General features: G+C 46.0%; 3 protein-coding genes across 3 annotated transcripts; all 3 read right to left on the reverse strand.

Annotated features, from left to right (window-relative positions):
* Nucleotides 1-287: 287 nt before the first annotated feature.
* On the reverse strand, nucleotides 288-5,868 carry LOC109467781 (metalloreductase STEAP3-like). The gene is made up of 8 exons (XM_019765832.1): nucleotides 5,033-5,868; nucleotides 4,283-4,490; nucleotides 3,639-3,760; nucleotides 2,996-3,202; nucleotides 2,427-2,579; nucleotides 1,833-2,013; nucleotides 1,179-1,401; nucleotides 288-729 (listed from the first exon to the last, which is right to left on the reverse strand). Exons 1-8 carry the CDS (start codon nucleotides 5,312-5,314, stop codon nucleotides 546-548), a joined length of 1,560 nt encoding a protein of 519 aa, XP_019621391.1. The 5' UTR covers nucleotides 5,315-5,868; the 3' UTR covers nucleotides 288-545.
* A 756-nt stretch (nucleotides 5,869-6,624) lies between these two features.
* LOC109467782 lies at nucleotides 6,625-12,690 on the reverse strand. Its single transcript, XM_019765833.1, has 8 exons — nucleotides 12,683-12,690; nucleotides 12,018-12,223; nucleotides 10,687-10,931; nucleotides 10,226-10,501; nucleotides 9,531-10,089; nucleotides 8,908-9,065; nucleotides 8,599-8,704; nucleotides 6,625-8,069 (listed from the first exon to the last, which is right to left on the reverse strand). Exons 1-8 carry the CDS (start codon nucleotides 12,688-12,690, stop codon nucleotides 7,027-7,029), a joined length of 2,601 nt encoding a protein of 866 aa, XP_019621392.1. The 3' UTR covers nucleotides 6,625-7,026.
* Nucleotides 12,691-13,103: 413 nt separating this feature from the next.
* LOC109467833 (methyltransferase-like protein 7A) lies at nucleotides 13,104-14,821 on the reverse strand. Its single transcript, XM_019765918.1, has 3 exons — nucleotides 14,425-14,821; nucleotides 13,914-14,057; nucleotides 13,104-13,516 (listed from the first exon to the last, which is right to left on the reverse strand). The coding sequence occupies exons 1-3, from the start codon at nucleotides 14,809-14,811 to the stop codon at nucleotides 13,283-13,285; spliced, it is 765 nt and encodes a 254-aa protein (XP_019621477.1). The 5' UTR covers nucleotides 14,812-14,821; the 3' UTR covers nucleotides 13,104-13,282.
* Nucleotides 14,822-15,208: the final 387 nt, after the last annotated feature.

Genomic DNA, 15,208 nt, shown 5'->3' on the forward strand with positions numbered 1-15,208 from the left:
GTGATAAATGGATAAACTCAACAACAGAATTCAACAGCTTGGCATAATTATCTACTTCATACAACGGTAACGTGTCATGTTAGAGCTTTTATCTTTAATGTTTTCGAATGCCACAAACTTAACACCACAAACAGTACAAATACAGTGAAGATGCGCTTTTTAGAACATTCCTGAATATATCAAACTAACTAAATGACTATATAATGGTCACCTCAAGCATACCATGATTTCGGCGTTGACAATGCGATAGTCATTCAACTAGGTTTTGTCCTATTTTTCGTTTTAACTTAATATTATAGGTTATGTTCATAACGATTGAATGCGAATTTAGTTTGTATACAACAACGCTTGCACAAACGTCATGCCAATGTGGCGACACCAGTAAACAACGCGCAGGTATGAACAAGTAAGAAGTCAAGGTCGACAGATGACAGAAATATAGGTGAGTTTTCAAAGGCATTAACCGAACAAGCTATATAATAGTAGAAATACTAGTAGCCTATTGAAGGCGATTTCAGCACCAGGGACAGGTGCCGCGCTCTCGTTCACAGGTTCACCACCACGCACTCGACGAACTCGTCCCCATGGTCCAGCCTCTTCCTGCCCTGCAGCATGTCCCGGATGTTGAGCACGTGTTTCTGGAGGTACGGGATGAGCGTGACGCATTTCAGCAGGACCACGGCGGCCAGGGGGAACAGGGAGATCAGAGACACCGGCAGCGTGAACAGGCTGGAGGGTTACAGAAAATAACAGGATCGGTGATGACCTGATCAATTTTTCCATGCAGTGACATGCAGTTTCAAGATTTGGGTAAGCTGAATTACTTCGTGTTGGAAATCATGATCATAGTCAAAATCCTTCTTCATTGTCTACCTAGTACCTGTACTGTTTATGTATGGGACGGAACTTGTGGCCATACTACTAAGTTCCAAAGACTAAGTACTGATAGGAGCTCAGGAATCTTAACAATGATCAAAATCAGTCCAATAGGAGCTCACTACTAGTCATCGCCGCGCCAACATCATGTTAGAGCATGTGTGTAAAACAACAGGATTTAGATGTTCGCAATTTTCCTGACTTGAAGGCGTTGGTCGTCAAGCCTCCAGGTAAACGATTGGCCTGACCATGTACCAGTGGAAGGGTTGTTAGAAGCGTGAAATATTCAGGCTAGATCTCACCTGTAGAGGGATCCGTTCGGGTAGACCTGTATCCCCAGGAACACGACGTGGAACGTGGCGGTAAACAGCGCGACCGTCCCCAGGTTAGACCACAGGAAGGTCGTCTCCCGCCAGTTCAGCTTCTCCTTCCCGGCCGGCATGTTGGCGACTCCCAGGATCAGCAGCGCTGAGAGGGACACCGCGCCCATGGACACAAACGCCTCGCCTGACCACACCATCTTACCTGGAGGGGAGGGGGAGAGACGACTACAGCTTGAGGAGGGCTGATATAACCTTCTGCATATCGAGTCTCCTATACTATAGACTAACGACGTGGGTTCAAAAGAAGTAAAATTTAGCCAGATAGGAAAATAATTGGCCAAGGGAGTCTGGCTACCGCAGAGTTCATTTTTTTACCTTCGAAGGGGGAAATTAACCTTCCTGCGAACTGACTGTCCTGGCCAACGATTCTTCCTTTTTTACCGAATTCTACGATCCGAACCCCCATTGGAAGGCCTGGAGGAAGTTATATCATTGGTGGCTACGATATTGAAAGCTGAAACAACGATATTAAGTCCTACTGTATATCAGATAGTGAATATAAGGAAGCCCGATATGCCATCAGGCACAGGAGGAACTAAGGTCTAAGGTAAGGTATATCAGATGTTGCCCTACCAAGAGACGGGACGCCGCGGTTGGAGGTTTTCTCGTACAGCTCTGGGTAGTAGGTGGGGCTGAGGATGGTGAGGGACATGACGGCGTGCACGGCTGAGATGATCACCCCGACCAGACAGATGTGCCGCCGAGCCTTCCGCCACTCCCCCAGCCACGAGGGGAAATCGCGGTATCCGTAACCCTTAAAGGTAGAGGAACACGGTATTAACTAGAAAGGTAATAGTTGCAAAGCAAATGCATAATGTTTACCTTCAAATTGTCTAGCCCAATAAACTACAACTCTGTTAATTACTCAAACGTAGATATGGTAACCAGCCCTTCAACTCTGTCCTGCCATTGCTACATAATGTGATCCAACACCACAGTGTCTGCCACAGGACCAGTTATCATGGTAACAGACGTCTGGTCCAGGTCATTGACCTTATGTATTTGGAGAAGAGGAAGAAACAGAGCAACATTGGTCCCCGAAAGACGCCACGACTGACTCCTTACAAATCAGGTTTAAGTCTGCAGTTTCAGCATGCACCATGGAATTTCTCACCCCCACATGTCAACTATAGATATCCCCACAGGGTGAAAAGTGTGTTCTGTTACCTTGAAGATGCGCACGAGTCTGATGAAGACGTCCGGGAAGAACGCCGCTGACAGTAAGGTCCCGGCCACGAACGCCAGGACGCGGTTAACCAGGTATAGGGGCAGGCGGGGGAGCTCGTTCGAACCGTCTGAGACGGACGGGCGGATTATGTCCTGGAGAGACAAGACATACAGGTATATGTAAAGGTAGCTATTAAAACACATACAGCCTTTTTGAGACCGTAGGGGCAGTGAGTTGTGCCACGGTATTGGAAAGCAAAGCCCATCCCTCCACCGCCTTTTACCTCCCCAACTGAAGTCAGGTAAAGTTACCAATTTTACAAGTATTGTTTTGGGAGGCGCTAATTCATGGTAGGTTTGTATGTTTGTATTCCGAAGTGAGTGGGCTGAGATTAGGTTTTACTTGATTGATAGGGGTTTGACTCGGTATTTTCCAGATCGAATCTGGAAAAAAGGACGTCTCCCAGGTCCGTACCTGAATCACGACGTCCTGAATCATGACGTACCTGAATCACGACGTCCTGAATCATGACGTACCTGAATCATGACGTACCCGAATCATGACGTACCTGAATCATGACGTACAGGAACATGACGATGAAGAGCCAGATGCCGACGCTGACGGGCAGGCCCCAGTACGGCAGGAAGCGGGCGGGGATGGTCTCGATGTGTCCCGCAGACTTCAGCGCGCCCAGATCGACGGGAATGAGCCCCAGGTCATACACGATGTGGGTGACCGTAGCTTTGGCGTGGTGGTCATCCCCACAAATATACACCTGGAGGTAACATTGGTGTCGACAATATATATACGTTGAGGTTACAATTAAAATACAGTATTGCTGTCAGATTCCTATGACAAGAAAGGCGAACCACTGAGACTGATATAGGTTGATACAGTCTTTGGTACAATCAATTCTGGTAATTTGGTAATCTACCAAGTTACGCAAAGTAGGACACTATATGTTAGGCAACAGTCGTTTTTCCCGCGTACGATCTATGATTGGAACAGCCTCTTTCGTCCTCTCTGAAAAAGAATTCACTGGCAGAATCTAACTACTCAACCATTCCCCGCGAACACCAAGAAAGGCAGCAGAACCGGCTGCTTCAAATGAAAGAAGAAGAAGAATCGTTAAAATCAAGAATAGACCATAGATGCAACATCAGGCATAGATGCTGCTATGTCCTGTAGGTTGCATTGAGGTCGGGCTGCACCTGTTTGGGACCGTCCATGAGCTCGGCGTCCAGCGCGGCGGCCGGGATGACGTTAAACCCCTTCACCACCCTGCAGGACGGGAACAGCCGACACTGCAGGTACTCCGCGTTAGAACGCAGGCCTGCAGACACGACAGGGAGAAAGGAAATATTCAGCTAGCTGGCCTTGAAGATAACAGTTGCAAAGCTTATGCATAATGTTTACCTTCGTACATCGTATGGTCTAGTCTAACAAACTACTCATAATTCAAACACATTCATATGGTACCAGTCCAACCAGCTCTGTGTTGCTACGTAATGTAACCCAACACCACAGGGTATCTACTAGTACTACAGCACCAGTTACCATGGTGACAGACGTCTGATCCAGGTCATTGACCTTATGTGTTTGGAAAAGAAATAGAAGGTAAACATGAATTTACAGTTCCCTCCCCTGCCATGTCATCTGTCTATTTGGACAATTTCTACTCTTTCCAGCTACCTCTGAAGCCTGTTAGAGGCTAAATGTATACTACAAAAAGACGTCTACTCCCCAGATGTCTGAAATCTCAAAAGTCTTGTTTTCCTTTGACCTATCAACCTGATGACGCTATTCAGAATGTACTCCCCCCCCCCCCCCAAAAAAAAAAAAAAAAATTCCCCACCGTCGTTGAACCTGCTGGTGATGCTGACGTCCACCAGGACCTTCCCGCCCATGGCGTCCGCCAGGAACCCCAGTTGGTCGTAGTGATCCCTGCGGACCGCCAGGAACACCACCTCCGCCTGCAGTACCGCCTCGTACCGCGTGGTGAGCGTCACGCCAAGCGGCACCACGGTCTTCATGGCCTCGGCGTCACGTGTGCCCAATATGACCTATAAGACGAAGTGTTTTTAATGCTCGAGCAGATCCCACGGTGGCAAGGAGGTATCCATTGGCCCGAGAAGTGACCATTAGCCACCAAATAGTAATGGTCACTCCTCAGACTAATATGGATATTGCCTTTTCACCGTAGCATCTGCTTGGAGATTGTTTACTACAAGTACCCCTAACCTATATCGTTATCAATGTCAGCATTTTAATATGACGTCTTTATTATGTAGCCAGGATGGCTTCCATCTTTCAATATATAGACATTTCACTTTTTCTACAAAAAGAACGTTTATAAACATTTGGGGAAGACGCCGTCGAGTGATTTAAATCAATATTGACCTACGGTCAAACAAACCCATATACACGAATGCACGCACAGACAGAGAGACAGACACACAAATACTGAGACATAAACACACACACACACAAACAAACAAACAAACACACACACACAGTGATGTATTTCCAATCAGTCATCTTTGACTGGGTAAAAAAATTCACCCAGATAATCAAAAAAGTTCTGGATACTACTAGTAGTACGTACCTGGTAGCCAGACTTGAGTAGTTTCCTCGCCAAGGCCAGCCCGAACTCTCCACAGCCGAGAATCCCGACGATCGGCGGCGGGGCGTCACGCATCCCCCTCCCGTCCAGCGTGGTCCTGGTCCGCCGCTTGGGCGTCGCGCTCCGGCTGGAGCTCATGGAGACGTCCCCGTGCCTCCGCGCCGGGGTGGAGGTAACACTCGGCGCCGCGGACTGGTCCCTCATACGGACGGGTGTGGACGTGACGCTCCCATCCTCCCTTACCTCCTTATATTCCACCATCATTTTGTTATTTGAGCCAAATTTGCCGCGCGGAACTTAGAGGTACACTTAGTGATAGTGTAGCCTGGTTACCATTCCAAACAGGCCAGCTTAGGGGTGTTTTACCGACCGCAGTCCTGCGAAACGTACACGTGGACCTCTTCTTGCATGCTGTTTTTCCAGCCAGCTTGTCTAATTATTGTATCTTAGACGAGCCAATTTATGTCGACACCATAAGAAATCAGCGTGCGCCAAAAACCTGGACAGGCGAACAGTGCTCCCTGCACCGTAGATATATCGGAGAGCCTACGATGGTTTGGGTGCCAGGCTATACCTGCGGTGACTCACGCCAGAGTTATTTAATTTAGTAAATGCACGCGTCAAATCTGTTTCGCTGATATAAAAGTTGATACTGAATATACCCACGAGGACTGGGGCATTGTATCAGGTCAGCGGTGTGACAATAAAGAGACAAGAGATCGGACAGGTGGAAGAATGAGTTGAAAAGTGCAGGCTGGAAGATTGATCGTCCAAAAGAACTCTGACATTTCGGGCGCGGATGGTTTCATGTTATATGCTGTAAGTGTTTCGCCTAAAATTACCACCATAAAGCCATAGCTATATACCCCAATTGCATTTACCTTCGCGATGAGCTTATTTTGCAGAATATGGTAAAATGAGGTTTTCGCGTTGTTTGAAGTTCGCCGTTTTTCGCTGTTACGTGGCGCTTTTGATCCATGGCGACAGTAATCAATATGTTGACTAACCAAGCAGCTCCTAGAACTTCAGTGTTTTTTTCACCGTTATAGTAGTCGCTTCAGTAGCCTGGGAGCCATCCGGTTTTTTTTTTGTGTAGCGAGTGCAAGGAGCGCCGTTACAACGCGTACGGAAGGCACCCAGGCTTTCGCCTCTGATCCATGTATGTTAATGTGTCATAAATATAGAGGCAGGATTTTTCCGTATTGAAGAGTAAGCAATAAGCCAATCAATTGACCCAAATAGAAATGTATTGCTCTATTTAGGAAAGGTAACAATGAAAGATTCTAGCCTTTTGAAAGAAACTGATAGAAGGGGATCTGAGTGATCTCGATGAGGAGCGGAGGAGGGAAAGAGCGTTAGCTACATCTTCTTCTTCTCGGGTCACCATTCACTGCTACACTCTTCCCCTCCAGTACTCCGCACATGCCCTTCCACTGGGGGTCAGGGCTTCCAGGTCCTCCTTCGAGCAGGGTTCGGGCAGGAGGGGGCAGACAAGGAGATGTCTCATAGTCTGCTCCTGCCCACAGTCACACGCAGTTTGTCCGTCTGGGACAAGGCCCCACTTCTGCATTAGTGTCCTGCATCTTCCTGTGCCTGTTCTTAACCTGTTGAGACATGCCCAAGTTGGCCATGCCTCCTCCGCTCCTGGAGGGAGGGATTCCTTCGGGGTGAAGGTTAACTTATGTGGAGCTTCTTGGAGATGGTGGGACCACATGGCCATCCTCCGTGACTCTGCGCTGCCACTGAGTGACTCAACTGAGTGCAGGAAGCTGTGTTGTACATTGTACAGTTAGCTACATTGTACACATACTCAAAATTCAAGCAGCATATTTATCAATTGATCCAAGGTTTCTCTAACATTCGATGCTTGCATTGTTCACATTGTAAGGGTACCGATCACGACTACCTCTACAAAGGTGACAAGACAACCACCAAGTTGCCAAATGTCGGTCTTTTTGGAATCAGGAAATCGCGTGTTAGCCTCTGGGTGGATGGTGTCCAGCATCAGGGACCAACAGCTTGAATTCTACCTTCAACTGCCGGTTTGATATGACTACTCCTGATGTTAGTCTACCTTCAACTCGTCGCCATGCATATGCTGTGTCCAGTCCGTGTGTACCGTCTGTGTTACTGGAGCCGTCATACAACCGAATGCCCCCGCGAAGTGTCACCTGCCCCGCAAGCGTGTGGACAGCGTCTCGTACCTGTCCCGCTGCCTTGCGGAAAAACTCGGAACTGCACGTGACGGGCCACATGCTGACATACCCCAGTCGTGTCATGTTGGCAAACGCCTTTGCCAGCGCAGAGACACTGAGCGCCAGCTCGTTTTCCTGTAAGAAGAGTTCCTGTAGCTGCTGCAGGTGGACCAGCCTATCGGCAATTGCCCGTCCTCCCAGGTTTGTTACTGAGGTCTTTTGAAGGTTTAAAAGTTGGAGTTCTGTTAAGTGAGGAAATGTCTCTGCAATTGCTCCCACCCCTTCATCTCCTATCTTGTTATTCTTCAGATCTAAAACTGTCAGCGTATGCAGCAGGTGTAGCTGTCCAGCCAAAAGTGTTGCTGCGTCAGCAGAAATTCTGCAGTTTATAAGAAAGAGGCTTTTCGTTCCTTCCAGATATGGGAAAAGGTTTGCCAGGGCCTCAACGTCGCTGTCCAACAGTGCATGCCGAACTAGTGCCAGATTTACCTCGCCATTATTTGGCAGTGCCCCCGTCTTGTTCCGCAGTGCCTCCAACGCGTTCAACATGGAAGAAAGGAACTCTCTGTACGCGGGTTGGCCGTGTGACTCCATGTACTCACTTGAAATTCCGTATTTAATGCCAAAGCCTACAGCCGTGTTCAAGGTTTTCGGCAGGTCGCGGTAAATTTTCCAGTACCAGCACAGGAAGGGCCAGAAGAACCTGTCTTCCAGCAGGACCATCACAACTTCATTGTGGGGATAACGTTTTTCCAAACCCGCGGCGGTGCCACTGTTCTGCTGGAAGTACGCTCTGACGTAGAGGGTCCACTCTCCCCACCAATCTGCAAGACGTAATGACCACTATTTTTTCGATTCCGAAAAACATCAATACAAATAAGAGGACAAAGACAAATTGATGGCGGACTCAAGTTGCGGGCAAATTATATTCTTGTCGCCACTTGTACGTTATGGTAGATAAAAACTCAAAGTTGTAAAAAAATATATGAATTAACAAAATAGCAAATCCCTATAGTTTGAAACATCAATCCCAACTCCCCTGCCAGAGGAAAAGTAAGCAAACTCTAGTCAACAATACTCAATAGAGTCAGCTACAGGATCAAACATTCAGGACATGGTCTCGGTGAACACTGAGAACTGTAGCCTCCTTCGTAGACTTGTGCAAGGGCGCGGCGTTAATTTTTCGGGGAGCGACGCAAAAATCAGTCCCTCCGCGGCAAAATGTTCTCCAAAATACTCCCTCCGCGGCATAGATCGCGTCGCTCCCCGAAAAAAATAACGCCGCCATCCCACAAGTCTGGGAAGGAGGCAAAAGAACTGAATGCCCAGAAAGCTGTGGCAATGCTTAATTACCTGTTCCAACTGTTGTCTCGTCAGTAGCAGCTTGTGACGTCATGATCATAGGCAGAAGTGTAGACGATGTTGTGGAGGTCGCCGGAAGTGTTGTCTGGGTTAGAGTCTAGTTTGGTGAGAAGAAACACAACAGACATAAGCACTAAGCACATCAGCCATACTAATATCATGCCATGGTACTATAAATTAAAACAAGAAACCCCATATGTAAAATACATACTATACGTTAACAAAGTATGATTACAAGGTCAGGAAATGTTCATGGATTTTATGTAAAAGAATTATTACTAGATCAATGGCTTAACGTACCACCATGTTTTCTTCAGGGTCGGTGCTCAGTACTCTGTGTTGGCTGAGAATTACAGCGACTACAGTTGCACCAATAGCGGCAATGATGAAGCCAGCACAAAGCGCCACTATGCGGCCACGATGGGACCTGCAGAACGTACTGCAGTCGTCGCTCTCAGCTGTGGAGCAACAAACAAGCTGCTATCATAAAACCATTTTTTTTTTATTCCGAAACATGTAATCACAAGACGTGGTGACGACACACTCAAGTTTTTTCAACTTATATTAATGCTGACACCAACACAGGGACAGTACAATACTCACTTACACCTGAGCGAAGTGAGGAAAGTCGTGTAAAGTGCCTTTCCCAAGGGCACAAGATCGGTGGCATGTCAGGACTCGAACCCGGGGCCTCTGGTTCCGAGTCGAGAACGCTGCCGCTGCGCCACACGACCCCACACACCATTTTTGATGTGTACTTTCCGTGTAGTCTTCTTCCAATTGACTCTTGAAAACTTAACATATACAGATGTATATATCCCTATGTATATACCATGTATATAAAACAACTAGTCAGTCTGAATGTACCCTTTACTGTTCAATGTGAATTGTCTAAGTGCACAAACGTGAAGCAGGTTACTCACCCCTGCTCGGTTCTCCTACGCCGTGCCTCCTGACCACCGCGTCTTGTGCCGCCAGAAAATCGGCATCCAAATCTTCGTACGCGTTCTCTGACGGAGTCGGCTGGCCCAGTTGATCGGCGTCCATCCTGTAGAAAACTTGTTCACTGTTCTCATCGGCTGAGGCGACATTCATCTCGTAAAAGGGCTGTTCTTGTTGTTGTTTGTCTTTAGCAGCGGTGACGTCCATCTTGTAGAATGGTTGTTCTTGTTCTTTATTCGTAAGGATGATGTCCATCTCATAGAATGGCTGAGCTGCGGCATTTTTGATCGCATCTTGTGCTGCCAGAAAGTCGGGGTCCAAATCGGCGTAAACGTGAGTGGACAAGTTCGACAGTTCCTCGTCGTTTTCGTAAAGAGCTCGAGCGTGTTCCTCGTCGTTTTCATAATGTCCTTGGTCTCTATCATTTTCGTCATGTTCTTCGTCGTTCTCGTAATGTCGGTGTTCTTGGTCGTTCCCGTAACGTGCGTGGTTTTTATCGTACCGGTAATATTTGTGTTGTTCGTCATTCTCATAATGCCCTTGTTCTCCGTCGTTCTCATAATGCCCCTGTTCTCCGTCGTTCTCATAATGCCCCTGTTCTCCGTCGTTCTCATAATGCGCGTGTTCTCCATCATACTGATAATATTTGTGTCCTTTGTCGTTCTCGTAATGTTGCGTGGTTTTTATCGTACTGATAATATTTGTGTTCTCCGTCGTCCTCATAAAATCCTTGTTCTCCATCATTTTCGTAATGCCCGTGCTCTCGTTCGTTCTCGTAACGTGCGTGGTTTTTATCGTTCTGATAATATTTGTGTTCTTCATCATTCTCATAATGCCCCTGTTCTTCATCTACGTAATGTGCATGTTCTTCGTCGTTGTCGTAATGTGCGTGTTTTCTATCATTTTCGTGATTCGTGTGATCTTTGTGGTTCTCGTAACGTCCCCCGGTCCTCTCGTCCGTTTTCGTTTGCCATGTGTTGTCTGGAATTCCGTGTTAGTGGAGAAGTCAAGTCGGGCCAGTTGACCGGTTTCATCTCCTTTCCCTCTGCGAAGAGCGCGGTTGGTACTTATGAATGCGGCCCCTTTAGCAATAGTTTGCTCTGCTGGTAGACATTTTGCAAGGTCGTGGCCATCGACTCTCGCCTCTCCAATTTCTGCATTCTTCGGGGAAAACTCTTCGCCATATTCTTGGACAGGCTTCAAAACTGCTCCTGGGTCCTCCCGTGCACGCAGCGCCTGTCTCTGCCAGTCGAGGATCCGTTTGGTGCACCAGAACCTCAGGCCTGCCCGTCTGACGTACAGCGGGTCGGGCGGGCGGCAGGCCAGGGCATCGGCCAGCTGAGGTCGGGGTTCCTTCGGTCGGACCACAGGAGGTGGAGGCACTGTCAGCAAAAAGAACCAAATGATCAACGGAAAACAATTAACAAGTAGCCCTGTCTGAGTTAAGGTATCAGTTAGCCCAAGTAAAACAGAAAGTAGAAACAAACAAACAACAACAAAATCGCAGATTCCAAACCAAAGTATATAATGCATAATGTTCACAACGACTGTTGACAATTTAAGACATCTTAACAGTAATGTTACCAGTAACGCTATATGACTTAAAAGAAGGCTGATATCATAGTTATTGCACAATACATCCCCCCCTTTAGGTAGTGTTATATAGGCTTATAGTCCTACACGGATTAACTCATTTTGAGTGTCTTGTCAAATGTTTTTATTTTTTCATAATGTACAAGTGACGGCCAGAATTTAAGTTGCGTAGAAATTGACACCACCCTCACTTTGTCTTTTTCCATTTATTTGTATTGATGTTTTCTTGAATTAAAAGAAAAAGAATATTAAGTCTGCGTCACACAGCAGGAAAAATAGCTCGCCGGACAAATCTGTGAGCTCAAAGGAATATTTCCTGCCGGAATGCGGCCGGTATTCTCTTCATCATCGCCCGATTTGTAGATTCATTCGTAGGTTCATTCTAGTGGTGACGACTGGCGCTGAAGAAATTGATGGATGTCACTCGAAGCGTTTTTTCCGTATTTTATCGAGTAGTAGACTTTGTCAATGTACATGTGCATTTTTAAAATGATTTTTTTTGTTCTGGATCATTAAATAATATTATTACTTGGCTGAGAAGTATGCTGTTTTTAATGAGTGCGGTCGGTATCCCTTTGATCACCGCTCGATTTGTAGATTTGCAGAGACCGGCCAATCTTCGCAGATCGCTGAGTCCCGTAAAATGTGACGGGAAATTTTCAGGCGAAAAACATGCTCGATTCTATAGCAAGTTTGACCTTCACATGTCATGCACGGTGGCGCCCAAGAAATTCGGCCGAAGGTGGCTTCTAAAACGGAGAACATGCCGACTCACTGTGGTCCGGCTGTATGGCCGACTGCAAACATATCTGAGAACAATCAGTCGTATGTTCTACAGAAAATATAGATACAGTGTTGGTAACGCATTAACGTACCTGCTGCTTTCCTACTTTCGTAAAGTTCCGCCAATTCGTCTCCTTCACTCGGTAGACCCGCCTGTGCCGACGCCCCGGTGCATTTCTCGCTCTCCTGCTGCAGTGACGGTTCTGCTGTTGCAGTATTGACGGTTCCTGCGGTTTCTTCTCCACTCTTTCCTGGAGTTTGAAGGTTTTCCCGTCTTCCACGTCCGAAGTCTCGGTCACTTCAGTATCCCAAACCTCCATACTGACGTTTTCGGCCATGGCGTCCTTGCTATCTCTCCCGTGCGTCGAACTGACTGAACCGTATCGTCGCTTTCCTGTAGTTTTTTTTCTGTCTCCAAGTCTGGGCCAAAATAATAAGTCGCAAAGCAAGGCGATGATAATTTATGCTGTTGCCATGGAGAGGAAATTCCAAATAACGTCATTTGGACGAATCTAATATGCCTGATACCTGTAGCCTACAAATCTAACATAGAGGGGTGGTATAGACCTTTTATTAGGGAGAACATAGCTAATCTGTTCCAATACAGCAACGAAAACTAGTCAAACCTTCATATTTTGTACATCATTCTTCAACTGATTTCAGTACGGAACGCTCTACAAACAGTTTCTAGATTGTTCAACATTTTTAATCTTATTTGACCCCCTTTGATACAAGATCAATATACTGTTCGTATCACCACTTCATCTTAAATGATCTCTTTACCCAGTACTAGTAAAAATTGCAATTTGACAATTATGTGTTATTTCATTTTAGTGGCGTTGAAGAAGATTGCTACATGTAGATACCACTAGAAACGTCCTGAAGTAATCTCCTAATTCATCCAATACTAGAATGTGAATTGTCACTGTGCATTTTGACAATGATATTTTGGTGTTAGAAAATTTACTTTGCTGAACAGTATGCTGTGTTTAAATGATATTTTATTTCAAAGCACATTGTTCTTCATGTCACTATAGTGGCAGTACAGGAATGTTATTGTTTATGTTTACCTTCGCAGAAGGAATTAGAAATATAATATTGTTTTTGCCCTGTTTCTTTTTCTTCTTTCTCTTCTTCTTCCTCTTCCAGGTGCATCTTCTCCAAACAGGTCAATGACCTGGGCCAGACGCTTGTCACCATGGTAACTGGTGTTGTAGCAAACACCCTGTCGTGTTGGGTAACATTATGTAGCAAGTGTTAAAGGGCTGTTGACCACTTACATGAACGTGAGGAATAAACAGAGCAGTAGTTTGTTTGTGATCATGCAAATGATATCTTTCTAGTTTTATCATTTACTCTACTTTGTTGCCGTCCCGTAAAGCATATGAAAGATGAACTTGGGCCTAACGTTGTCCTCCATTTTGTACTTGACGTCAGAGAAGCCTGCCTTGTCAATGTTCTTCCACGTCTCCCTGGTGAGGTTACAGCCGCCCCCGAGAGAATAGAAGACGGGGTTGAAGAGTTGCTGCAGGTATTGTGTCCGGGTCCGGCTAGGGTGCCGAACGTGCTCGAAATAGTAGAACTTACCGCCCTGCGGAATAGAAGAGAGTTCAAGAGACATAGCGTTTTGTGTCTGTGTTGTTCGTTTCTGATATCATATATGTGTGAAACGGCACACACGTATACTAGCTCAAGTCAATATCCCGTGTGTGAACGTACGAGACGGCGCACACGTAGCCTGGTTACGTAGTACGGTACCAAACCTATTTTGGCTGCCGACTCTCTTTCGTTGTCTCCTAGCTATTTGCCGAGAGGACGACAGAGACCCGGCAACTAAAATAGGTTTGGTAAACCAGGCGCACGACCGTATACTAGTGCAAGTCCATGTCCCTACGATGATATACATGTACCATACTGTGTACGTGAGACGGTACGCAAAAATCGGTGTCCCTCCCTGTTAGTTATACTGTTGTTGTGACTTTAATTACCGGTTTGAGAACTCTCTTGACCTCCCCAAGGACAGCGTCGACGTCTTGGACGGAGCACAGGGCCAAAGTACACACCACCGCGTCCACAGATCCCTCCGCCACGGCAGACATGTCTTCTGCACCCGCAACTACGAACTTCGTCACCTGGATTAAAGATTAAAAAAGCTTATAAGGGTCATTTTTGAACCAAAATCAACCATCTGGCTAATAACATAAAACGTTGTATTTAGTGTATTTAATGAATGGGTTACAATGATACTCGAGATTAATCCACATCATAGTTTATCACGTATGGGATCAAATATTTATTTTTATCTTCATAAAAGGAAAACATTGTTTTTGCTCTTCTTTTTCTCCAAACACGTGAGGGCAATGACCTGTACCAGACGGCTGTCACCATAGTAACTGTGTTTGAGTGAGAATAAACAGACCAGTAGTTTGACTAAACCATGTGAAGGTAACATTTACCTTTTTAGTTTATTATTAATATTTTATATTTCATAAATTCTACCTTAACATCCGGGTACTGTTTGGAATTTTCTTCAAGTTCCTGTGCAAATTCAATGTTGGGGTCAACCGCAATCACAGAAGTTCTTGGGGGAAAATATTCGAAGTTTGCTCCCTTTCCCGGTCCAATTTCCAAAACTTGCAAATTTCTCCCATCCTGTTTCTTCAGTCCAGAAAAGACGTCCTCTTTCAGTACACAAAATCTCTCCTGGTGGAATGTTTTGAGTTTGGCACACAGCCAGAGGAACACAGGCTTGGCGTAGGCCGTTGTTTTCTCCGGGTTTAGTTTGGCGAAGGCGTAGAGTCCTACAGGAACGCTCAGGGGTATGAGGGTCGCTGGAACAGCCAAACGGCGAAGGACAGATGCCATATAGCGCCTTCCTGTGGACATGAAAATGCGGTCCATAAGTCCAATTTTTGTGTGTTGGAAAATCACAGATCAAACCTGGTTCAGAATAATTTCTTCCAACACAGAAAAACATTCAGGCTAACATACTATCCTCTTACAGCAAAAGCAGAAACAGGTGTTACGACTATTATTTCGTGGTCAATGGCAAGATGAAAAGCTAAAGTCTATTGTCGCAGTCGAAAGCAGTAGTTAAACAGCAGTCACACCACCTGCGGCATTCAATGAGAGACTTTGAAGCTGTTGCAGGTTTACCGTAATCATAACAATATGATATTTACATTCACATTATTGTATTGCATCATGTGAGAGTTACTTTAGCGTGGCACATTGTGTACCAATTCCAAGGTTTTGCAGGTCCGACTGCCGAAGGGATCCGGAG

Source organism: Branchiostoma belcheri, unplaced genomic scaffold (assembly GCF_001625305.1).
Source record: "Branchiostoma belcheri isolate BF01 breed outbred unplaced genomic scaffold, Haploidv18h27 scaffold19, whole genome shotgun sequence".
NCBI classification, from domain to species: domain Eukaryota; kingdom Metazoa; phylum Chordata; class Leptocardii; order Amphioxiformes; family Branchiostomatidae; genus Branchiostoma; species Branchiostoma belcheri.

Bases quoted from the DNA above. Each gene is read 5' to 3' on its own strand.
- LOC109467833 (XM_019765918.1), bottom strand. From the start codon at position 14,811: ATGTCCACAGGAAGGCGCTATATGGCATCTGTCCTTCGCCGTTTGGCT. The intron at 14,058-14,424 runs GTAGAATTTATG...TCTTTAATCCAG, and splicing joins AACAGTACCCGGATGTTAAG to GTGACGAAGTTCGTAGTTGC. The intron at 13,517-13,913 runs GTAATTAAAGTC...TCTATTCCGCAG, and splicing joins TCAAGAGAGTTCTCAAACCG to GGCGGTAAGTTCTACTATTT.
- LOC109467781 (XM_019765832.1), bottom strand. From the start codon at position 5,314: ATGATGGTGGAATATAAGGAGGTAAGGGAGGATGGGAGCGTCACGTCC. The intron at 4,491-5,032 runs GTACGTACTACT...TTCGTCTTATAG, and splicing joins TACTCAAGTCTGGCTACCAG to GTCATATTGGGCACACGTGA. The intron at 730-1,178 runs GTGAGATCTAGC...GTAACCCTCCAG, and splicing joins CCGAACGGATCCCTCTACAG to CCTGTTCACGCTGCCGGTGT.
- LOC109467782 (XM_019765833.1), bottom strand. The intron at 10,502-10,686 runs GTCGATGGCCAC...AAAACGGACGAG, and splicing joins CAGAAATTGGAGAGGCGAGA to AGGACCGGGGGACGTTACGA. The intron at 9,066-9,530 runs GTGAGTAACCTG...GTTGCTCCACAG, and splicing joins CGTAGGAGAACCGAGCAGGG to CTGAGAGCGACGACTGCAGT.